Below are 24,864 nucleotides of genomic sequence, written 5' to 3'. Positions count from 1 at the left end.
CCAAATGCTAAGCAACCAACTTAATTTGATTCCAGACTGGTCTGACCCCCTTAGATCATATTAAAATTCTGAGTCCTATCTAAAGCTAACAGCCCAGTCTCTCTGCTCCTTGACGATAGCTATTCTTCCAGTCTTTGTGCTGAATTTGTAGTACTCAAACTCACTGTCACAGCTTCTGAAGAAGAGAAGCTTTTTGTGGGAGGGCTCAAATGTAACCCCAATAAGCAGGCTCTGGGAGACCACTTCAGCAGCTTTGGGCCCACTTCTGAGGTGGTTGTTGTCAAGGACTCATGAGACTCAGCAATCCTGGGGTTTTAATTTCTTCACCTTCACCAAACCAGACAGAGCATGTCTCAGAAGCCGTGAGAGCCATGAATGGAGAGTCTCTGGATGGTCACCGATCCACATGGATCACTCTGGTAAGTCAGCTCAGGGAACTAGAGGGGGTGCCTTTGGGGCAAGGTTGCAGCTACTCTAGAGGTGGTGGGGAACAGGACTATGGGAGTGGCAGATATGACAGTCTACCTGGAGGATACAGATATGGAAGGCCAGAGTGGTTATGACCACTACTCCAGAGGAAATTACAGAGACAATTATGACAACTGAGATGAGGCATGTGTACCTAATGTAGATACACAGGAATAAAACTTCTGACCCAGGATCATTCTTCCAAATGGCTGTACTTATAAAAATTTTTAGAGCTGCAGTGAAACATCTGTTTAATGCATCAACTTCTATTTTTGAAATGGGCTCCCAAGGTAGATTGTTAAAGACATTTTAGAAAGCTCCATGTGGTTTTTAAATTTTTTCTCCCATTTAAAGACAAATTCTGGGGACACCTGGGTGGCTCAGTGGTTGAGCATCTGCCTTCAGCTCAGGGTGTGATCTGGTGTCCTCCCCTGCAGGGAGCCTGCTTCTCCCTCTGCCTATCTCTCTGCCTTTCTCTGTGTGCTACTCATGAATAAATTAATAAAATTAAAAAGAAATAAAGACAAATTTTGGGACATCTGTAGAATCTGGTATTTTTCCTTTTATCACTTTTTTAGTTTGGGCTCTAAGGATTACTTGTGCTGGCAAAAAAAAAAAAATGTTTGGCCAGAGTGCTTTACAAAAAAAAAAAAAAAGAGATAATAATGTGCATTTAGGGACATTTTAGAAGCCTGTACACAATGTTTATCATGAGTGGAAAGCAATTTTCAAATGCAACTATAAGGAATCAAGAACATGATTAGAGGTGTTTTTTAATTCAAGGTCACCATGTGTATTACATAAAAGTATCTTTAAAATATTTGTGAATGTCACTTTTTTAATACCAGGAAAAATATTCCGTTGTGTCTCATTTAGCAGTTAGGGCATTCTTCATAGCACTGATTAAAAAGTTGAAAACTGGGCAGCCCAGGTGGCTCAGCAGTTTAGCGCTGCCTTTGGCCCAGGTGTGATCCTTGAAACCTGGGATTGAGTCCCACGTTGGGCTCTCTGCTTGGAGCCTGCTTCTCCCTCTGCCTATGTCTGTGCCTCTCTGTGTCTCTCATGAATAAATAAATAAAATCTTAAAAAAAAAAAAGTTGAAAACTGAAAACAAACAAGAAATAAGTAAAATAAAGCTAACAGCAGTTCAGTGTTACACCTGATGACTAAGAAACCATGTAAGTACCTGAGTTGTTAAGCAAACCCATGAACCCTAAAAAACAATAGAAGTACCATTTGTTGTCCAAGGTAAGTACTCACATACTCTTGTCTTCATAACAAACATATGCAGTAAATTCACAGAGGAAGAAACTAAAGTTCCAAAAGATTCCACTCTTGAGGTTCCACAACTAATCTAGAAACTAAATCAACTCAATCTAACACCAAGGTCTGCATTCTTTCAACTATACTACAGTGCCTCATGCCACATACACTTACACTTCTATACCAGATGATCACCCAACCACTGGGACAGGTATTATCATCATTCTCATTTAGTAACAAAGAGTCCAAGGCTCAAAGTCAAATAAAGTGGTGGAGTACGACCCGGGACGTCTGGCTCCAGAGTCTATATGCTCAATCATTACCTAACACTGCCATTAATGTCACAAATGCCACCAACAGTTACAATGTCAGTGCTATCTACCAAGCAGGAACCAAGAGATAAACATGCTATATAAAGCCTGTGCTAGTAATTTATAATTGGCATTTACCATGCTTGCTGTATATCAACCATGTGGCATCACACCATACAAAGGACATTATCAGTCACATTTTCTCTGTAAACTTCTGAATTTCATCTATTATAACTGCTTATAAATACATAAATTCCTAACCAGGTGTACCTTTTCCACTCCCCAATTCCGCTTCAATCCAATGCCTGATTCTATCCCAGGTATAATGACTTCAAATGGAGTTACAAAGAAAAATAAGTCTTTGCAACTGTTTCATACACTGATATTTTCTTGTACACTTTGGCAAAAAAAGTTTAAGAAAACATTTATTCAAAAACAATACATTAAGATACACAGATATTTAGCAAAATCATAATTTGTAGAAAGGTAATCAAGAAAACGTTAATTCAGGATAGTGGTTACCTTAGTGGGAGGCAGGTGATGGGAATGGGAGAGCCAAGGTAATTCCAATAGTGTTGGCAATGTGCAGGCTCATAAACTGGATGGTTAAGGGCATGGGTATTCATTTAATTATTAGACTTTAAAAGTCATAAACACACATGTGCATATAACTTTCCATGTATCGAATACTATATAATAAAAAGAAAAAGAAGAAAAAAATGCTCATAGGAAGCTAAGCTACTCTAACCTACATAGGGTATTTATGTGTTGCATTCCGAAGAAGCTGTATTCTCCAAACCTCAGTTTATCCATCTCCAAAATGAATTTCAGCTATGATTCTTACTTCAGAAGGTGCATAGGTATAAGAGATCCCAAGTTCATGAGTCAAGACATTTTGGTTGGCCTTCACATCGTTTTTTTTTTTTTTTTTTTTTTTTTAAGATTTTATTTATTTATTCATGACAGAGAGAGAGAGAGGCAGAGACACAGGCAGAGGGAGAAGCAGGCTCCATGTAGGGAGCCTGACATGGGACTCGATGCCAGGTCTCCAGGATCATGCCCTACGCCAAAGGCGGTGCTAAACCACTGAGCCACAGGGCTGCCCCTTAACATCGTTTTTGCCTAAAATCCTTAAACTAGTAAATACTGCTTCATGTGTACCACAGCTTTAGGCAAAAAGAGATTGCAAGTTAAGGAAACTCCTTGTTTTCTAACCAAAGAGAATTTAAAGGGTAATTTAAAAGGAGAAACAAGATGCTTTTCTTAGCCCACTCCACAGTGCCAGGCTAAAACTCATGAAAGATTAGCATAAATGCCCAGAGAGAGATTCTTGACTGACATGAAGGGTGAAAGGAGCCAGAGATCACACTTGCTCAGGGATCGAGGTTGGGCCAATTGAACAGATCAACAGCCATAGTTCCTGCCTCTGAGATGAAGCTGGGAGTTGGGGGGTGGGGTGGAGCTGACAGGTAAGAACAGCAGTGGGGAGCAACCTTGTTTGCATGAATTCAAATCCTAGCTTGGCCCAAATACCTGTGGGATCTTGTGAAACTCATATAACACCTCTATATTTCTGTTTTCTCAGTTCTAGAACAGGGTAATACTAATACCTCCTAGAATCAGTAGGAGAATTGCAAGAGGTAAAATGTGGCAAGTGCTTAGAACCATTCATTGCATATAGCAAGCATTCAACAAATGATAGCTATTGTTACTGTTATAGGCACTGAGCTGAAATAACTTCTAGGATATATGTCAAATTAAAGAAAAAAGTCAGTACCAAACAATATACATAGAATGCAATCATTTGTGGAGAGAAATATAGAAAAATCCATATGTATATAGACATATATCACAAGATACATGAATATACACAAGAATCTGCTTAACAGTGGTTGTTTCTGTGGAAGGGAACTAGAAAACTAGGAGAGAAGGATGGAAGGATACTTACTTTCATTATGTATCCCATCTTTAAATATTTGTATCGTTACAGTTAACCCTCAGTAGTACAGTTAACAATATGGTGCTCCTAAACCTCATACAGTTAAAAATCTGCTTATTAACCTTTGACTCCTTAAAATTATTATTTTAAGGCTATTATTAGCCTATTATTGACCAGAAACCTTACCAATAACATAAACAGTCAACACATTTTGTATGTTATATGTATTATATACTGTATTATATACTGTATTCTAGCTTACAATAAAGTAAGCTAGAAAAAAAATGTTAAGAAAATCTTAAGGAGGGACACCTGGGTGGCTCGGTGGTTGAGCTCCTGCCTTTGGCCCAGGGCGTGATCCTGGAGTCCCGGGATTGAGTCCCACATCAGGCTCCCTGCATGGGCCCAGCTTCTCCCTCTGACTGTGTCTCTGCCTCTGTGTGTGTGTGTGTCTCTCATGAATAAATTAATAAAATCCTAAAAAAAAAAAGAAAATCATAAGGAAGAGTAAACACATTTACAGTATTTTGCCATGTTTACTGAAAAAAAATCCGTGTGTAAGTAGACCTGCACAGTTCAAACCCATGTTCAAGGAAAAGTTCAAACCCATGTTCAAGGATCAATTATATATCCCTTATCGTTTTGTAAAAGTCATTAAAATTAGTTGACCTCTTTTTAAAAAAGAAAACAATAAGCTAGGTTGATAGCAGTATAAATGACAGGGCAGAAATGGTTATAAGATGTCATAGGATGGACCTACAAGATCCAAGAAGTAGCAATATATGTGAGAAGAAACAAAAATGGCATCAAAATTCCAGCCCTATTCTCTGAGAAAATGTTGGTGCTTTTATTAGAAGTAGGTAAAAGAAGAGAAACTAAGGATTGGGAGAACTGAGAGAGGAAGCATTTGGATATACTGACTTTCAATACTCCATGAAGACATTCAGGTAGAAGAGTGGAGCAAAATTTCCAACCACAAATCAGGAGAGGACAGAATCGGAGATTAAGGCACCAGAGCAGTTCTGGCACAGAATGATGACCGAAACTCAAAGACTTCCAAAAGACAGAACAGAGAAGGGACATGTGGGTTGACCCTCAGCAATTGCTAGCTAGCATTTATCAAGAACTTTTAGCAATGGGATACTTTTGGTGGCATTTTTTTAATAATTTTTTTAAAGATTTTATTTATTCATTCATGACAGAGACAGAGAGAGAGAGAGAGAGAGAGAGAGAGAGAGAGGCAGAGACACAGGCAGAGGGAGAAGCAGGCTCCATGCAGGGAGCCCGATGTGGGACTCGATCCCAGGTCTCCAGGATCACACCCCAGGCCAAAGGCGGCACTAAACCGCTGAGCCACTCAGGCTGCCCTGGTGGTATATTTTGAACAGTATATTGTGCTTGTCACTGTTTTCATTCGATATCTTCAAGTTAAAACAGTAATTGTTCTCTTTGCTTACTATTTATTCTTGCCAACAGGCAGTATGGGATGTCAAAAGAAGATGTGGCTTGAATCCCTGCCCCACCATTTAACAGATGCATGATCTTTTAGTCCATAACTTCTCTGAGCCTCAGTCAATGTAAGTAATGATACCTTCTCCACAGGATTGTGGTGGGAATTATATGAACAGGTACACCTAAAAGGGTCAAGGAGAGTGCACATGGAAGACATTAAATAATCATTATAGGAAGATGAATTTCATAGTGTAGATTGACTATACACACTTAATATGTGATAAAGACCAGCCAGCCCTTACCTAAAGATCCAACTCTCAGATGTTCCTTTCATTCCCAGCGTTGGGCCATGAAAAGCAAATCCTCCTATGTCCTAAACACACCCCACAAGGCATCAAACAAAGAAGCCTATGTGAGGTTTAAGAATCAGGATTTTCTAAAGCTATCTTAAAAAAGAAGCCTTAAAAATTTTGTAGTTCTCTCTTCCCCAAAACTGAATGACTATTTCTGCTCAAATTTAAACTTCAAATAGAGTCCTTTACTCCTTAATGTCACAGATCACTTAAGCAAACTTTTAGAAAACATACAGATCTTTAAATGACTCCTTTTCTAAAAGCTTTCGAGATCATATCACATCATAAAATGATTGAATAAAATCAAATATTCCATTTTTAAGTCTTTTGTAGAAGGTGAGTACAGAATCCAGAAAAAGTACCTTCTATTTAAGAATAAGTTTATACTTGGTCATCATGAGACTTCCTCCTCTGAAATAGAACAAAAATATTCAAATGTATAATAATGGCATTATATTTAGAATCCATAGTGAAATGTTTGAGGATGAAATGATGTGATGTCTAGGATTGCTTCAAAATAAGGCATGGCATAGTGAATGGAGGACTAAACAAAATGAACTGTGTTGAAGCCAGGATGATGGGTAAATAGAAGTTCATTTTGCTACTCATTTTTGTATTTGTTTGAAATCCACATAACAAAAACTTTTAAAAGTATATTTACATGACAATTGCCTCCTGGCTACTTCAAGAGTACAAACATACATTTATCCACACTGATGCACGTATTTTTTTTAAGATTTTATTTATTTATTCATGAGAGACACACAGAGAGAGGCAGAGACACAGGCAGAGGGAGAAGCAGGCTCCATGCAAGGAGCCCGACATGGGACTCGATCCCGAGTCTCCAGGATCACGACCTGGGCGGAAGGTGGCACTAAACTGCTAAGCCACCCGGGCTGCCCCTCCCACCATATATTTTAAATGAAGTACTTACAAAACCATTTCAGGAATTGACTTCATTTTTATACTGCTGTGTTTGTATATACTTAGAAAAATCTGGAAAGATACACATAAATTTTACAGTGGTAACTTCTGCTTTGTAGTATGCTTTTTATTGTTTTATTTTCCTTGTTCTTTATATTTTATATTTTTGTGCATCAATTCTTTTGTTCAATCAGCATTAAACATTTATAATTCTTAAAAAATAATTTTAAGAGAGGGAGTAATAAAACTATCAGTATGTGAGAATTTCATACGTGAAAAAGTAATGTTTTATATCAGTTGACAAAAGAAAAACTGTGAAATTATGGGATATAAAAAACTAACCATTTGAAAAACTCAAATGGATCAATATTTTAAATATATAAAGGATTTATAATGAACTAAAAAAAGGAAATACATATAAATATTTATTTAATTGGGAAAGAGGGAATTATTTTCAAAGTATAATATCAAAGACAGAAGAAATCATAAAACGAAAAAAACTTACAAGATCTCAATAATAGAACTTTAAGACATCTACATGAAAAAACATATCGTTAACATATGAGACATTTAAAAATATATATAACAAGTAAAGAGGTCTAACAAATCTGTATTATAAAAGATGAATAGCCAATGGAAAAATAAAGAAGATGAGTAAGCAACCCCAACTCATCAATAAACATGAAAAAGGTATTCAACTTCACTATAAATTATTTATGGTTTTGCTTTTTAAAATAATGTCCTAGGGAATCCCTGGGTGGCGCAGTGGTTTGGCGCCTGCCTTTGGCCCAGGGCGCGATCCTGGAGACCCAGGATCGAATCCCACATCGGGCTCCCGGTGCATGGAGCCTGTTTCTCTCTGCCTATGTCTCTGCCTCTCTCTCTCTCTCTGTGACTATCAGAAATAAATAAAAAATAAAATAAAATAAAATAAAATAAAATAAAATAAAATAAAATAAAATAAAATAAAATAAAATAAAATAAAATAAAGGAAACCAAGTTGGATTCCTAAAAAATAAAATAAATAAAATAAAATGAATAAAATAAAATAAAATAAATAAAATAAAATAAAATAATGTCCTAATAGGGTGCCTGGGTGACTCAGTCAGTTGAGTGTCTCACTCTTGATTCTGGCTCAGAACATGATCTCAGGGTCAAGGGACTGAGACATGGCCCACACTCCCTCTAAGCTCTCTGCTTAGAGGGGAGTCTGCTTGAGATTCTCTCTCTCTCTCCCACTGCCCTTTGCCCCTGCTCACATGTGCCTGCATGCTTTCTAAAATAAATAAATAAATCTTTTTAAAAATAAATCAATTAAATAATGTCCAAGTCTAGCACCTAAAATGAACACTCTGATAAAATGATAATGGGAATCTAAAACTGTTTCAATTTTTATTGAGAAAAGCTTAGAAGTACATATTAAAAGACTAAAAAAGTGTATACCCTTTGAATCAGCAATTGCTTTTCTAAGAATTGTCTAAGAAAATAAGGATATACACTAAAATTTAGTTAAAAGGATCATCAAAGAATAGAAAACAATGGAGTCAGATAACTATCCCATAGTATGTCGTTGATCATAAATGATAACAAATATATACAATGAAATAAAAAAGAACCATTAAACATGGTTATATATGTATATATATGTATATATTATACATGTGTAAAACTATCAAAAAGAGCCTACGTAAAAAATTGTTACACTTATATATTTAAATAATTATCAGAAATGTGTATAGACAGAAAAGTTCTAAATGGATCTAGCACATTTTTAAATTTTAGTGGTAGTTACCTCTGAAAGCCAGATTTCCAAGTGTTCTTCTTACCTATATTTTCTAATTTGGGCACACTGAGAATATCTTTTATTAAAAAAAAAAAAAAAAAAAAGCTTTTCAAACTTGCACCACTGAGGAATTGCACAGGAAAGCTGAGAACATTCCTAACAAGAGTCCCCTTATCTAAGCACTTAGTATATCATATGGTGACTAGTTAGGTTTTCTGCCTCACAAGAATGTGACCTCCCACAAAACAAGAGCTGAGTCTTACTCATTTCCTTTTTACTATAATGCATACTTAAGTGTGTGTATAATAGTAGGCTGAATGAATGATAACCTTTTTTAAAAAAATTTATTTATTCATGAGAGACATAGAGAGAGAGGCAGAGACACAGGCAGAGGGAGAAGCAGGCTCTTTGCAGGAACCCAATATGGGACTCGATCCCAGAACCCGGGATCACGACCCGAGCCGAAGGCAGCCGCCCAACCACTGAGCAACCCAGGCGTCCCTGAATGATAACCTTTAGCAGGCAGCCCAAAAGACTCTCCAAGACACCTAAGATTTAGATTCTGTATAGGAAACACAGCCTCAGGGACCCCTGGGTGCCTCAGCGGTTTGGCGCCTGCCTTTGGCCAGGGGTGTGATCCTGGAGACCCGGGATCGAGTCCTGCGTCCAGCTCCCAGTGTGGAGCCTGCTTCTCCTTCTGCCTGTGTCTCTGCCTCTCTCTCTCTCTCTCTCTCTCTCTCTCTCTCCCTCTGCATCTCTCATGAATAAATAAATAAAATCTTTTTAAAAATAAAAATAAAATAAAATAAAATGTGTTCTCATAAGATTTCTCACCATTTCACCACTACCACCTTGGTCCAAGCAGGAAGTCATCTCTTGCTCATTTAAGGGCAATAGTCCTCTACCTAGTGTCCATGATCCTATTCTGTTGCATTGTAGTCTTCACACAGCCAAATGACCTCCCAACAGGCAGATCCATTCATGCAACTCTATGCTCAAAACTCCCAATAGCTTCCCCATTACATGTAGAGAATAAAATCCAAGGTGTTTCCCTTGGCTTACAAACCCTGCATGATCTGCCCTAGATGCTTTCTATGAACATATTCCCTTCCCTGCTGGCTCACAGGTCTCCAGCCACACCGGCCAACTTACATTCCTAGAACTTGTCAAGCATGTTCCCACCTCAAGGACTCTCCCTTCTCCACTCTTGGTTTTTGTTGTTGTTGTTGTTTTGCTTTTTGCCCTCTTTGCTGGAAATCCACTTCTTCTTAATTAACCTTATCAAAAAGATCTCTGCTTAAAACTCACTTTATCAAAATGGCTATCTTTAGCCACTTTCTTCTAATAGCAATCCTTCCCAACCAGCCCTTCTACTCTCCCTTCCTTTAATTGGCTTTATTTCTTTTCAGCACACCACTTGCCAGTATTATTATCTATTAATTTGTTGATTGTCTATCTCCTCCACCAGAACGTCTATTGGGACAAAGAGTCCGTTTTGTTCACTACTCAATTTCAAGCACTTTGAATAGGGTCTGCTATTTATTCAGAAGTACCAAATAAATACTTAGAATTAGGTGAATAAATAAGTAAATAACTTTGGCAAGATATGTTTCAAGTTCTCATACACAGTACTGGGGCCAGTGTCTGCTCTAAACTGTAGAATATTTCCTGAGGGAGGCCAACACCAAAAAGGGATGTTGTAATAAAGGAGGTGGAATAACGGTAGCATATCACTCAATAATAATTCTGATGTCGCTGATGATTAGGCTTGAGTTCCCCAATCCCCAAAAGCCTGTCTGACCCCTCACCCACTACCATTTAAAACCCACTTCCACCTTACTGAACTTTACGTTTTTCCGAGAATTTCTGAACATATTTAACAAAACATTGTAAATTATTTCCATGAGGAAAAGTCAGTTATTTCATACTCTGAGCAACCTCCTTTTCATAAGCTAATAATAAAACACTGTTGCTTTTTTTTTTTTAAAGGTTTTATTTATTTATTTGTTTGACCCAGAGAGAGAGAGAGAGAGAGAGAGAGCACAAGCAGGGAGAGTGGCAGGCAGAGGGGGAGGAGCAGGGAGCCCGAGCTCTATCTCAGGACCCCAGGACCATGACCTGAGCGGAAGGCAGATGCTTAACTAACTGAGCCACCCAGGTGCCCTCCAAACACTGTTTCTTAATATGTAGCCTTGTAACATGGAATAACCATTTGGTTTGCTAAAGTCACTGATTATCTCACAGCCCTTAATTTTTCACTAAAATGAGGCAAGGAGAGACTCTGCAAAATAAACACAGGCATTCTCAAAGCTATGTGAGGGAAGCCTCAAGGTACCCAGGTCAGCTGTGGCCTATGTCACAAGTAGTTTGTTAAGTAAAAGTAGGCAAAATACTTAAATTGGGGAATTAGTTATTTTTAAAACTGAACTAGACAATGTTCAGTGTCATTTACAGCATTCACTTCCTTTCTGATACGTACTTCTCGAAAAAAGCTAATGTGAAACAATCAAAAGTTTTGCCAAACCCTAGTTGATGATCCCGTCATTTAAGTAAACTGTGAAAGAAACTCCTCATAGTCAATCACAGGAATATCATAATCTTTCAAAACACCAGTAAGGGCAGAACAGATGAAAACCCAGACTATGGAATGGAGTCAGGCCAGCCTGGGCTAGAATTCCACCTCTGCCACTGAGTGGTTGGGTGATCTTGGGTAAATTCTCTAACTACTCTGGGCTCCATAACCCCATGTCATCCATAAAATGCAGATAAGATCTACTCTTGAAGGGTTGTTATGGGGGCTGGGACAATGTATCAAGGATATCCTGTCCCAGGCAAGAACGATTAAAAAATGGGAACGCCACATGCAGCTGATGTAACCACAGAAACAGTGGAAGGTGGAAAAGTCTATTTGCAAACCTGCGCACACAGGCAGTCAAATCGGCAACAGTCCTCCACAAGGAGTCTATAAATTGGAGCACCTGTTAAGACAGGCATGCACGCGCGCGCACACACACACACACACACACACACACGGATCACGTGCCCCGAGAGGAACCGTCATCTTTCTTCACATCCCAATCAGCCTTAAAAATTACTTGGCCTTTACACTAGCACTCCTCCTCCTAACCGCACACCTGCACGGCTCCCTCTCCTCACCGCCCGTGCTGCATCAACCCCAAGGAGAACAGCAGACCTTCCGGACTACAGGCAACACTCAGCAAAGCCTCAGGCTCCGTCAGTAACAAGTCCTTGCTAGACACTCCTCGGTGGAGAACTACCGCAATAGGAAAACCGCAAGGAGCAGCACTGTGCGCCGCTCTGAAGTTCCGCTTTCCAGAACTGCTCAAGTCCCAGCCTGCGTCGGCCGCCCCCGCCCCCCCCCCCCCAAGGCGCGGACCCCGGGGTGCTCTCCGCCCACTGCAGCTGCGCTGCCTCGGCACGGCCCCGGGCCAGACCGCAGGACGCCAGGGCAGGGACCGGGCCAAAGCCAGGAGCCCGGCCTCCGGCTGCAGCGCGGCCAGGGCCCGCGGGGCGCTGTCACCGCCAGGGGCGCGCAGGGGCGAGTCGGGGCGGGGCGGCCGCACACAGTACCTGGATGAAGCCCCGCCGGCGCAGGGCGCTGTGCACGCACCCGGGGACCTCCCCCGGCAGCTCCAGCGAGCCGTTCCCGCTGCGGATCCTCCAGCCTCCCCGCAAGCTGAGGCTGCGCGACAAGGCGGGGGAGCCCGCGCCGCACAGCGGGAGCAGGAGCAGGAGCAGGAGCAGGAGCAGCGGCCCGAAGCGCATCGCGACAGCGGCCGCGGCTGCCCGCGCGCGGGGAAGGGGCGGTGGCTCCGGGGCTCCCCGCGCGGGCCCCGCCCCCAGGTCAGCTGAGCGGCGGGGCCCCGCCCCGGCCCGGCCCCCGGCGGGGAGCGCGGAGCTGCAGGGGGTGGGCCCAGCGTGGTCCTGCCCTGCCCGGGTCCTGCCCGGGCGTCTGCAGTCCCCGCGCTTCTCCGCGCGTCTTCCTGCTTCCCTGGTGCCTGAACCGGGCGGGGGCGGGGGCGGGGGCCGAGGACTGTGCGCGGTAGTTGGGACGCAGAGCCCTGGGCACAAAGTGGCGCTCAAAGCCTGGGGAAGCTCAAGGACAGACAGGATGATGGGACGCAGCAAGAGACAGGCTCCTCACTGCTTGGAGGAACCGAAGCACCAAGCCGCTCGCCATCTCCCTTCCCCCGGGTGCCCGCAGACCCTCATCCGCCCTGCGGGGGCTGCAGGACGCGCCCGGCGGCGCTAACGCTCACCTCCCGAGCTCCACAGGTGGGTCTCCGAGAGGACCCCCTAGGTTGCACGCCTAGGGCCTGGCCCAGAGAAAAACAGCACGTTAGTTAATGTTAGTGGACTCCGTTTAACACTGTTTTAAAAAGCCTTAGGGAAGAGGCTTCTGGAGGTTCCAGAACGTTGCACTAAATGCGCAGGAGAATTTAAAATCCTCTGTTGGTCGCTGACTGTGAGACTCGAACTGGAAAGTTTCCTGAACTCGAAAATGTAGACGGTGCGCTTTTCTCACGTTGTTGTAAGCCTAAAATGAGGGACCGTGTAAGGCTAACCACGCAGGGTTACCCAAGGAATAGCGCAGGCTTTCATCATCACGTGGTCTACTTAAGACCATTTTGCAATAGGATGTAACAGTGATCTTAGGAAGTTGACATGGAATTTCACATAGCATAAAATAGATTTATTCCCGTGCTGATGTTATCTCCCTTATTTCCATATTTAGGAGGAAGTCTTTGAAGAGTTCTCCCCGTATCAAATCTGAACTTTGTTTTGGCTATTTATACTGCCCCTGGAATTGCTCAAATCTGTAGACAAAGGATGGTATTTTACTTTTTCAGAGTCTTTATTTTTCACAAGCCTAGCATCTCGGCTTTAGGGGCATTATGGATTATCCTGTTCAAGCCTCTGGCTTTACAGCTGGGGGAACAGAGTCCAAAGGGTCAGGTGACTTGCCTATCAATACGCTGGCAGACAGGACCAAAATTCTCCATTCTGGCTTAGTCTTCTTGTAGTAGAGCCTATTGATACCCAAGTGAAAAGGCTCTGGCTGGCTCAAAGCCTTCCTCACTTCAGCAGCATTCTTACTTTTGATAGGAGCAAAGCTCTCAATTCAAATAATATGCCATAATTCAGTACATTATATAGTCAGCCCTGGTCTGTTCAAAACTAATGACAAGACATGATGGCAAGACATGGCAAAGCAATTTTTTCCATAAATCTCAGAGATTCCATTAAGCCAACTCAAAGGAAAATTGATCCCAGCAAATGTATTTGGATATGTTCTGTTGTTCTATTAAGAAAGAGTTTTAAAAATATATTTTAAGAAAAAAATAAGAATACACACTTATCATTTCTCCTTCCATTCCAGACAGCAAACATGGCGTGACTTGGATTGCTTCACCTTGAGATAGAACTGCTTTGAGAAAACCAAACCCCTAATAACTATTCTGCCTAAAGTTTGGACTGGCACAGGTAACATGATGCATTTTCATTTTGTTATAGGATAATTTTTTGTCCATTCTCCAGGAAGAATAAATCTTATTTTTAGCCAAAAAATTCTCAACTTAAGTAATTTAAAGTCACAACATGAAACACAATTTTAAAAATAGTCACAAGTCCTTACACTGTATAAATGGATTCTATTTTGATCACTCATTTGATTCTTTCCAGAATTCAAATTGTTTAGATCAAATGATGGTTTCCTGGTTTAAAAATAAAAATAAGTCTTCTAGAAGTTAAATGGTGTGCAGGGTCAGCATCCTGCTACAGAAGACCAATGATGGCTTTTTGGCCCATGTGACAATGCTTCCATCAGCTCTAAATATATGAAGTTGGTAAAATCATTAGAACACCAAGGTATAAGAAGGCCAAGGATGTTCTAATCCCATGAGATAATTACATAAATTATAATGAGGGAAAGAAAAATGACTTAGAATGTCTGCTTAATTCCCAAAGCTAGAGACAATAGGCCAGAAGTATCTCCCTAGACAGTTAAACTCTCCTCCTCTACCTCTAAAATAAATAAATAGAATCTTTAGAAAAAGAAAAAGAAAGCTTCTCCTCTTCTCACATCCTCCCATCATATTACTAAAGTCTTATTTACCACAGTTCCTTTCACCCAGCACACCATGTATGGCTTTCAACAAAAAATTACAGTGCGAAAAACACAATTTAAATAGGAAGAGAAAGTACTAGGACCAGACTCAGATATGGCAGGAATGTAGGATTATCTAAGTATGATTAATATGCTAAGGGTTTTAATGGGATAAATAGCATGATAGACCAAATGGAGAATGTAAGCACAGAGAGAGTCTAAGAAAGAAATTCTAAGGAAGATTCAGAAATACTAGAAATCAAAAACATGGAGAAAAATAAATAATGTGTTTAATAGGATCATTAATTAACTGGACATAGAAGTAGAGAAAAATCTCTGAACTTGAGGATATGTCAACAGAAACTTCCCAAATCAAAAAGTGAAGAAAACAGACTGGAGGAAAATGGAATAGAATAGTAAAGGACCGTGGGAAAACTTAAAAAGGTGGAACAAACAATATGAATATCAGAAGGAGAAGAAAAAGAGAAAGGAACAGAAGCAATATTTGAAACAATAATAACTGAGAATCTCCCCCAAATTAATATCAGAGGACAAATTACAGATTGAGGAAACTCAGAGAACTCCAATCAGAATAAATAACGAAACAACAACCACAAAAACCCCCCAAAATGCAACTAGGCATATCACTTTCAAACTTTAGAAAACCAAAGATAAAGAAAAAATCTTGAAAGAAGCAAGAGGAAAAAAACCCACCCTACCTATATAGGAATAAAAATAAACTTACATCCAATTTCTCTTCAAACACCATGCAAGCAAGAAGATGGTAGAGTGAAATGTATAGTGTTGAAGGAAAGAAAAAAAAAACTCACCAAACTAGAATTCTGTACCCTGCTAAATTATCCTTCAGAAGTGAAGAAAAAATATTTTCTTAGACAAACAGAAAATGAGGGACTATATTGTCAAATATACGCCTTACAAGAGATGTAAAAAGCTCATCAGAGAGAAAGCAAATGATATAGGTGCCAAAACTTAGATCTACATAAAGAAAAAGAAGAGCATTAGAGAAGAAATAAGTAAAGACAAAATCACAACTTTTATTTTTCTTATTCTTAATTGATCTAACAAATAATAATTTGGTCAAAATAATAACAGTGACAATGTATTTGGTGATTTTAGCTTATATATAAGTAAAATGATTGACGGTAATGACACAAGGTACTAGGGGGGAGGAACTAGGAATATTTTATTATAAAGCACTTGAAGCAGTATAATGTTTTGAATGTGGACTTTGACAGTGGAGTTGTAAAAGGTATATAGCAAACTCTTGGTTAACCACTAAAAAAAAGTTAAAAAATAATAATTCATATGCTAGAAAGAAAATGGAATCATATAAAATGCTCGTTAAAACCACAAAAGTCAGGGAAAGAATGGAAGACAAATACAGAACCAAAGAACAAGAACAACAAATAAAAAACAGTAACAAACATGGTAGTTATTAATCCCATTATATCAATAATCACTTTAAATGCCAGTAGTTTAAATATACTAATTAAAAGATGAGATTATCAGAGTTTAGCAATAAACTCAAGCATATGCAGCCTACAGTCACCTATATTAAATATAAAGACAGATGTACATTAAAGGAATGGAGAAACACATGCTATGCTAATACTAATCAGAAGAATGCTGGAATAGCTATATTAATTTCATAGTGAGCGGACTTCAGAGCAGAGAAAATAATCAGGATAAAGAAGGGAAGTAAATAACGTCAAAGGAATTGATTCTTCAAGAAAACATAACAATCCTTAATGTGTATGTGCTTAACAACAGAGCAACAGAAGACCAAATATGTGAGTCACAAACTAGTAGAACTGGAGGAGAAAAAAATGTATCCACAAATGTAGTTGGAGATTTCAACACCCATCTATCAGTATCAGCAGAAAATCAGTAAGAGCATACTTGAACTCAACAACACTATCATTCAACTGGGTATAATTGACATGTTTAGACCACTTTTTTTTTTTAAACAACAGATTCACATTCTACTCAAGTTCACATGGAACATTCCAGGACAAACCACATTCTGAATCATATAACACACTTTAACAAATTTAAAATAATAGACATCATACAATGTATACTCTCAGACCAATTGAATTAATGTAGAAATCAATAACAGAGAGATAACTGGAAAAATCTCAAAATACTGGGAGTTTAAACAAAATACTTCTTTTTTTAATTTTTTTTTAAATTTTTATTTATTTATGATAGTCACACAGAGAGAGAGAGAGAGGCAGAGACACAGGCAGAGGGAGAAGCAGGCTCCATGCACTGGGAGCCCGACGTGGGATTCGATCCCGGGTCTCCAGGATTGCGCCCCGGGCCAAAGGCAGGCGCTAAACCGCTGCGCCACCCAGGGTTCCCTAAACAAAATACTTCTTAAAACACATAGATCAGAGATGAATACTCAAGACAAATTTTTTCTTAAGATTTTATTTATTTATTCATGAAAGACACACACACACACACACAGAGAAAGAGAGGCAGGGAAAGAGATGCCTGATGTGGGACTCGATCCCAGGACTCCAGGATCACACCCTAGGCTGAAGGCAGGCGCTAAACCGCTGAGCCACCCGGGGATTCCCGAATACTCAAGAGAAATTTAAAAATATTTTGAGCTAAATTAAAATGAAAATACAACTCAAAGTTTGTGAGATGCAGTGAAAAAAAGTGTGTACATTCCTGTATTCCAGAGAAAAGATCTAAAATCAATGATGTAAACCTCCACAATAGAAAGCTAGAAAAAGTGCAAATTAAATCCAAAGTAAGCAGAAGTAAAGAAATAATAAAAATTAGAGGAGAGATCAATGAGATTGAAAATAGCAAATCAATAAAGGAAATAAACAAAACCAAAGTCTGTTTCTTTTAAAAGATCCATAAAATCAATAAGCCCTGGTGGTTCAGTCAGTTGAAAATTACTCTTGGTTTAGGCTCAGGTCATGATCTCAAGGTCATAGGATTGAGCCCTGTGTCAGGCTCCATGCTTAGCATGGAGTCTGCTTGGCACTTTCTCTCCCTCTCCATTTGCATCTCTCTCTCTCTTTCTCTCTCTCTCTCTCCCTCTAAAATAATTAAATCTTCAGGGAATCCCTGGGTGGCTCAGTGGCTTAGCGCCTCCCTTAGGCCTAGGATGTGATCCTGGAGCCCCAGGATCGAGTCCCACATCAGGCTCCTTGCATGGAGCCTGCTTCTCCCTCTGCTTGTGTCTCTGCCTCTCTCTCGCATGCTCTCTCTCTCTGTGTGTCTTTCATGAATAAATAAATAAAATCTTTAAAAATAATAATAATAATAATAATAATAATAATTAAATCTTCAAAAAAAATCAATAAGACCCTTGCCAGGCTAAGAAAAAAATAAGACAGAAGACAGAAATTACTAATATCAGAAATGAAGAAATGATATCACTATAGATCCCATGAACATTAAAAGGATAATAAAGGATTAACTCCAGACCACAAATGCAATAACCTAGATGAAAGAGACAAATTCCTTGAAAGACAAAATGTGCCAAAACTCATGCAGGAGTAGGGTACAATCTGAATAAACCATTATCTATTTAAGGAATTAAATTAATACATTTCAGTAATAGAAGACATCAGGCCCAGATAGATTATCTGATGAATTCTACCAAACATTTAAGGAAGAAATTACATCAGTTCTCTATAATATTTTCCAGGAGGTAAAAACAGAGGGAATATTCCTTAACTCACCTTGTGAGTCCAGCATTGCCCTAATACCAAATCCAGACAAAGATAGTATGAGAAAAAAAAAAACCTTCATATCAGTATCTCTGATGAGCTTAAATGGAATAATCCCTAACAAAAAAAATTGCAAATTGAATCCAACAACATATAAAAAGAATTGTACACCATGCCAAGTGAGATTTATACTGGGTATGCAAGGCTGATTCAATATTCAAAAATTAATGTGATCCATCACAACAACAAACTAAAAAATAAATATTACATGATTATATAAATAAATACAGAAAAACATTTGACAAAACCCAATACCCATTCATGATAAAAAAAAAAAAATTCCCTGCACACTAGGAAGAGAGGGGAACTTCTTCCACTTGATAAGGAACACTACAAAAAAACTACATCTAACATTATATTTTCTGATGAGAAACTAGAATCTTTTTTGCTAAGATCAAGAATAAGGCATGAATATCCCCTGTTACCACTCACTCCCTTTCAGCATCATAGTCTTAGCTAATGCAGTAAAGAAAAGGAAGTAAATAGTGTATAAATTGTGAAGGAAGATATGATTATCTATGTAGAAAATCTGAAAGAACGACTACAAAAACCTCTGGGACTAATATACAACTTATAGCAAGGTTGCAGGATACAAGATTAATATAAAAAAGCCTGTTATTTTCCTATATATCACCAATGAACAACTGGAATTTAAATAAAAAACACAACACTATATTAGCACTACAAAAATGAAACATCCAATATAAATTAGCAAAAATGTATAAGATCTATATGGAAACCTACAAAACTCTGATGAAAGCAATCAAGGAAGAATGAAATAAATGAAGAGATGCTCTACATTCACAGATAGGAAGACTCAATGTTGTCAAGAAGTCAATTCTTCCCAACATGATCTATAGATTCATTGGAATCCCAATTAAAATCCCAGCTAGTTATTTTGTGGATTTTGACAAACCGAATCTAAAGTTTATAGAAAGAGGCAAAAGGCCCAGAATAACTAAGACAGTATTGAAGAAGGCAAACAAAATTGAACATTACCCTATCAGGAACTCAGTTGAATTGGGAGAGAGAACTGAGCTGCCAGGTGTTGGAACAACCAATCAAAGCAACGAGAAGCCAAAATGAAAGTAACAATGAAGCTTTTAATCACTTACTTGTGATAGTATAAACAAAAGACTAGGGGATCCCTGGGTGGCTCAGCGGTTTGGCCCCCACCTTTGGCCCAGGGCGCGATCCTGGAGTCCCAGGATCGAGTCCCAGGATCGAGTTCCGCGTCGGGCTTCCAGCAGGGAGCCTGATTCTCCCTCTGCCTGTGTCTCTGCCTCTCTCTCAATCTCTCTGTCTATCATAAATAAATAAATAAATCTTTAAAAAAAAAAAAAAAGACTAAAATAGAGAAGATGCCAATTCTCCCTGCATCATTTCCTCCATGAAATGGCATACCAGTTGAAGGTCAGGTGGATCAGCAGAGATACGTGGGTTATCTCACTGCTGAGGCTCTGGTTGCTTTATGGACAGGGGCAGTGGTGGGTGGAGAGAGGAAGGGCTAGGAGTAGAAAATTGCTGGGTACTGAGTCTAAGTAAGGATAAATGTGTTTAAGGTTTCTCACTTGTCCTGACCAATAAGGAGATATCAGCAGAGTCAGCTGAACAAGACCTTTGCCCAAGACCTCAGATAAAGAGACCTAGGAATGAAGTTACTGGGGCGATAGATGTAAATATGTGAAGAGCATGAACATCAGTCCTTCACTGCAATTCCCTTTAGAGATTGTAATACTTTGGCTGTATGCTAAATCTGGTATGAGGGGATGGCTTTTTCCCAGAAGGCCTGTCAGGTAAAGCCTTTGTAATTGCCTTTGGTTGGGCCTGAAAAATTATACTTACATCATGTGATCCAACAGATCTGATAGTGCTGGAGATTTCTCCATGGAGGAAAATGAGTTTGGAGCAAGCTCCAATTGAAGAGTCATGGTGTATATCCTTTTTTTTTTTTTTTTTCCAAATATTTTATTTATTTATTCATGAGAGACACACACACACAGAGGCAGAGACACAGGCAGAGGGAGAAGCAGGCTCCATGCAGGGAGCCTGATGTGGGACTCCATCCTGGAACTCCAGAATCACGCCCTGGGCCGAAGGCAGGCGCTCAACCACTGAGCCAGCCAGGTGTCCTTATATTCTGGAACAAAGCTGTGTACTTCACCATAAAAAACTATTCTGAAAAATAGGTCCCAGGATGCTACTGGATCTTAGCAAAGATCAAACATCTCACCATGGTACATTAGAGGACCATGCAGCCTGAACTGCGGTTTATCAAATCAACCAAATCATAAAGCTGGGTAGAGGCAGAAATGTCCCATTGTATGTAGAAAGTGATATATTCAGACTCAAGCAAAGCCCAGAGAACTCAAGTATGAATAGATGGTCTAGTCTTTCATGTCACTTATCTCTGCTGCACTGATGACCTCCTGGGGAGTTCCTTATGACCAATTGACAGAAGTCTGATTCACATGTAGGTGGTTCCAATATTGGAACTACCCATAAAAGGATAGCCGCCAACCACATTACAGCACTATTCAAGAATGGCCCTGCATGACATTGGTAAAAGGAAATCTTATTATACCGAGTTGTGAGACCTATGTTTGATTTTTCACTTTATGTGAAAGGAGAGGTAGCCTGAGCTACAGTTATATATCGAACATCTGAGCAGAGCCAAAAGTCTTATTTGGTTGGGGCCTTAAAGGGACCTTAAAAGAGGAGTGCCTGTGTGGCTCAGTTGGTTGAGTGTCTGACTCCTGATTTTAGCTCCTGTCATGATCCCTGGGTCATGATATTGAGCCCCATGTCTGGCTGTGTGCTCAGTGGTGAGTCTGCTTCTCTCCCTCTCTCTCTGCCCCTCCCCTTGCTTGTGCTCTCTCTTGTGTGCGTTCTCTCTCTCTCTCTCTCTCAAATAAATATATCTTTTGATCTTTTTTAAAAAGAGGGGACTTAAAAGAAATGAGAGTGGAAGATGGGTGACATGGAGGCCTGGGTAGATAATATGTGGATGGACATTGTAGGAGTGGACACAACACATGCAGTTTTGTCGTGTCTCACATTAATGCTCACAAGAGAACATGTATCACAGAGGAGGGTCTTGACAATCAAGTACACAGAAAGCCCAGTCCTATGGATTTTAACCAGCCTCTCTGTGCACCGTTCCAGTACTTGACATTGAGCACTTGAAGAAAGTGACAATAGTAGCCAAGATGAAAGCCAAGCATGGCTCCAACAACATGGGATTTCTCTCACCAAGGATGATCTTACTTGCTGCCTTTGCTGGTTGCCAAGCCAGCCAGCAGCAGAGACAGATGCTGAGTTCTAGATAATGGTACCAGCCAGCCACCTGTTGGCAGACTGATTACACTGGACCCCTTCCTCCTTGGTGGGGCCATCAAATTGATTTACTGGAATTAATACATATTCTGAAAATGCTCTGCCTTTCCTGACTGCAGTGTTTCCATTAGGACCATCCCAGAGTTATAGAATTCATTCTCTTAACATATTACTACAACATTGCCTTAGAAAACAGACCCACTCGGTGTCAAAGGAAATGTGAAGATGGGCTCATGAACTTAAGAATCACTGATTTTACCAAGTACCCTATTACCCAGGAGCAGCCATCCAAAACAAAACAAAACAAACAATGAGTGGGAAATATCAGAAAGGGAGACAGAACATAAAGACTCCTAACTCTGGGAAACGAACTAGGGGTGGTGGAAGGGGAGGTGGGCGGGGGGTGGGGGTGACTGGGTGGCGGGCACTGAGGTGGGCACTTGACGGGATGAGCACTGGGTGTTCTATATGTTGGCGAATTGAACACCAATAAAAAATAAATTTATAAAACAAAAACAGCAAAATAGAAATTTTAGCATAGGTGTCAGCTAGAGGACAGCATCTTGTGAGGTTGGGGCTATTTCCTTCAGGATGCAGTATGTATACTGATCTCTGGCCGATATATGGGATTGTGTCCCCCAGAACTAGAATACTCAGGTATAAGAACCAAGACGTAGAAGTAGCTTTTGCCTCTCCTTTCATCATTATCAGTGACTCACTAACGGAATTTGTGTTGCCTGTGTTAGGTCAGAAGTCTTGGTTCCAGGGGTGGGGCAGGTACAATGTTCCACCCAATTGGAAGTTGCGACTAATATTTTGGAGTCACTTTGTGTTCCTCATACTATTGGACAAACAGGTAAAAAAAACAGAGTTAATGTACTGGCTAGGGTAATGAATTCTGATTACCATGTGAAGCTAGAGTTGCTACAGCTTAATGAATGCCGGGATGATTATGTTTGGAACCTTGGGGAGTCAGTGGAATATCTCTTATCCATGCCCAGTGTTAACTGTCAATGGGAAATTATAGTGTCCATAACCCAATAGACTCAAAACAACCCAGCATGGCAACCCACATGGGCCTTAGCATCCCCAGGACCCAGGTCTAACCAATCAGTCCCACAGTTAGCCAGGTTCCTGTTCAATGTAACGTTCCTCACATTTATCCATGTTATTCATTTTTATCCTTGAAAGATCTTTTTCTTGTTATAATATTCTACGGTGGTAACTATTTTTCCTCAGTGCATTGAAGATAATATTCCACTATCTTCTGTTTCCAAGATTTATTGAGAAATCTTTCATTTTTGCTCAAGTCGATCTACTTATTGTTTCTTTGCAGGTAATCTAGTTTACTTGCTGAAGGAGTGGCAGTTCTATGTGGACCCCTGGACTACAGGTGGGAAGCGCATATGCTGTACAGAGGCTTGTAGAAGTAAGTTCTGGTGTACGATGCTCCAGGACACGAGAGGCTGTGTGTAGGCCATACAGGAACGTTGGTTTCCATATCAAGGGGATTGCAAAAAGATGATCACCTGGCCAAGGCTGCAAAGTGATATATGAAATGTGTTGTATGCATGTGGAATTTACTGAATGTCTTCAGGCCCATACCAGCCAACTACCACTTCACACCAGGAACTGCTGGAGAGCCTTTTTTTCCTGCAATATCCCTCCAATACCCTCTACTGAGAAAGTTTAATGTTATGTTCATTTTATTTGTTAATTTTTTAATTTAAATTCTTTTAGTTAATTTATAGTGTATTATTAGTTTCAGAGGTAGAGTTCAGTGATTCATCAGTCTTATATAATACTCACTTCTCATTACATCACATGCCCTCCTTTTTGTCTTTTTTTTTTTTTTTAAGATTTTATTTATTTTGATAGACAGAAAGAGGCAGAGACAGAGGCAGAGAGAGATGCAGTCTCCTTGCGGGGAGCCCGATGCAGTACTTGATCCTGGGACCGCAGGATCACACCCTGAGCCAAAGGCATGTGCTCTACCGCTAAGCCACCCAGGTGTCCCTCATGTGCCCTCCTTAATGTCCACCAACCAGTTACCCCATCCCCACGTTCCTCCAGCAACCCTCAGTTTGTTTCCTATGATTAAGAATCTATTCTGATTTGTCTTCCTCTCTGATTTCATCTTGTTTTAATTTTTATAATCTCTTGCTCTTTATATTTCAAACTTCTTTCATTTCTGGCATAATCGTTGAGAGATAAGACTCTGGAAATTGATCACCTGGACCTAAGTCCCAGCTTCTGTTACCTGAGTAACCTTGGGTAAATCATTTAGCCTCTTTGTCACTTAGCTTCCTCATCTATATAAGCAGGGATAATAATATAAATATGTTAGTTTGTAAGTAAGCATGTATTTGTTGATAATGTAAATATATAAGTATGTTTGCTATGAGAAATAAGAATTAATATATATGAAGAATTCAGAATAGTTGGCATCAAAAAAGTATTACAGAAGTATTGGCTACCATTCTTTATTATATATATATATATACACACACTTGAGGTAAAATTCACATAATAGAAAATAAACCAACTCAAAATGTATAATTCAGCAGCATTTAGAACGTTTACAATGTTGTGCATCCATCACCTCTATCTAGTTCCAATTTATTTTTATCACTCAAAAGGAAGACGTCATATCCATTAAGCAGCTACTCCCCAATCTCCACCACTACACCCACATCCCTGGCCTACATCAGTCTTTTTGTCTCTATAGATTTAACTATTCTGAATTATATTATATTCATATAAATGGGATAATGCAATATGTGATTTGTTTGTTTCTTTTCCGAAATGTTTATTTAAAATTTTTTTTTTAATTCTAGCATAGTTAATGTAGTATTAAATTAGTTCCGGGTGTACAATATTAGTGATCCAACAATTCTGTACTCAGTGCTCATCATGATAAGTGTATTTTTAATACCCTTCACCTATTTCACTCATTCCCCCACCCACCTACCCTCTGGTAATCATCAATTTGCTCTTCATAGTTAAGAGTCTGTTTTTTGGTTTGTCTCTTCATGGTTATTGCTTTTTGGTTTCTTAAATTCCAAATATGAGTGAAATCATATGGTATTGGTCTTTCTCTGACTGACTTATTTCACCTAGCATTATACT

General features: G+C 39.6%; 1 protein-coding gene and 1 long non-coding RNA gene across 2 annotated transcripts in view; one reads left to right on the top strand and one right to left on the bottom strand.

Annotated features, from left to right (window-relative positions):
• Positions 1-12,291, bottom strand: part of MANBA (mannosidase beta) — a 115,257-nt gene extending 102,966 nt beyond the window's left edge. Inside the window, exon 1 of the mRNA XM_038582020.1 lies at positions 12,085-12,291. Coding sequence (XP_038437948.1) covers positions 12,085-12,279 — 195 coding nt within the window. The 5' untranslated portion in view covers positions 12,280-12,291. The remainder of the gene's footprint in view (positions 1-12,084) is intronic.
• Positions 12,292-12,443: 152 nt separating this feature from the next.
• On the top strand, positions 12,444-23,544 carry LOC106558136. Its single transcript, XR_005382525.1, has 3 exons — positions 12,444-12,789; positions 13,895-13,998; positions 23,072-23,544. It is a non-coding gene; the product is annotated as an uncharacterized LOC106558136 (long non-coding RNA).
• The last annotated feature ends 1,320 nt before the right edge of the window (positions 23,545-24,864 follow it).

The sequence above is a fragment of the Canis lupus genome, chromosome 32 (genome assembly GCF_011100685.1).
Source record: "Canis lupus familiaris isolate Mischka breed German Shepherd chromosome 32, alternate assembly UU_Cfam_GSD_1.0, whole genome shotgun sequence".
Taxonomy (NCBI): domain Eukaryota; kingdom Metazoa; phylum Chordata; class Mammalia; order Carnivora; family Canidae; genus Canis; species Canis lupus.
The sequence above is the reverse complement of the archived record's forward strand: the minus strand, read 5'-3'. Positions and strand labels throughout refer to the sequence as shown.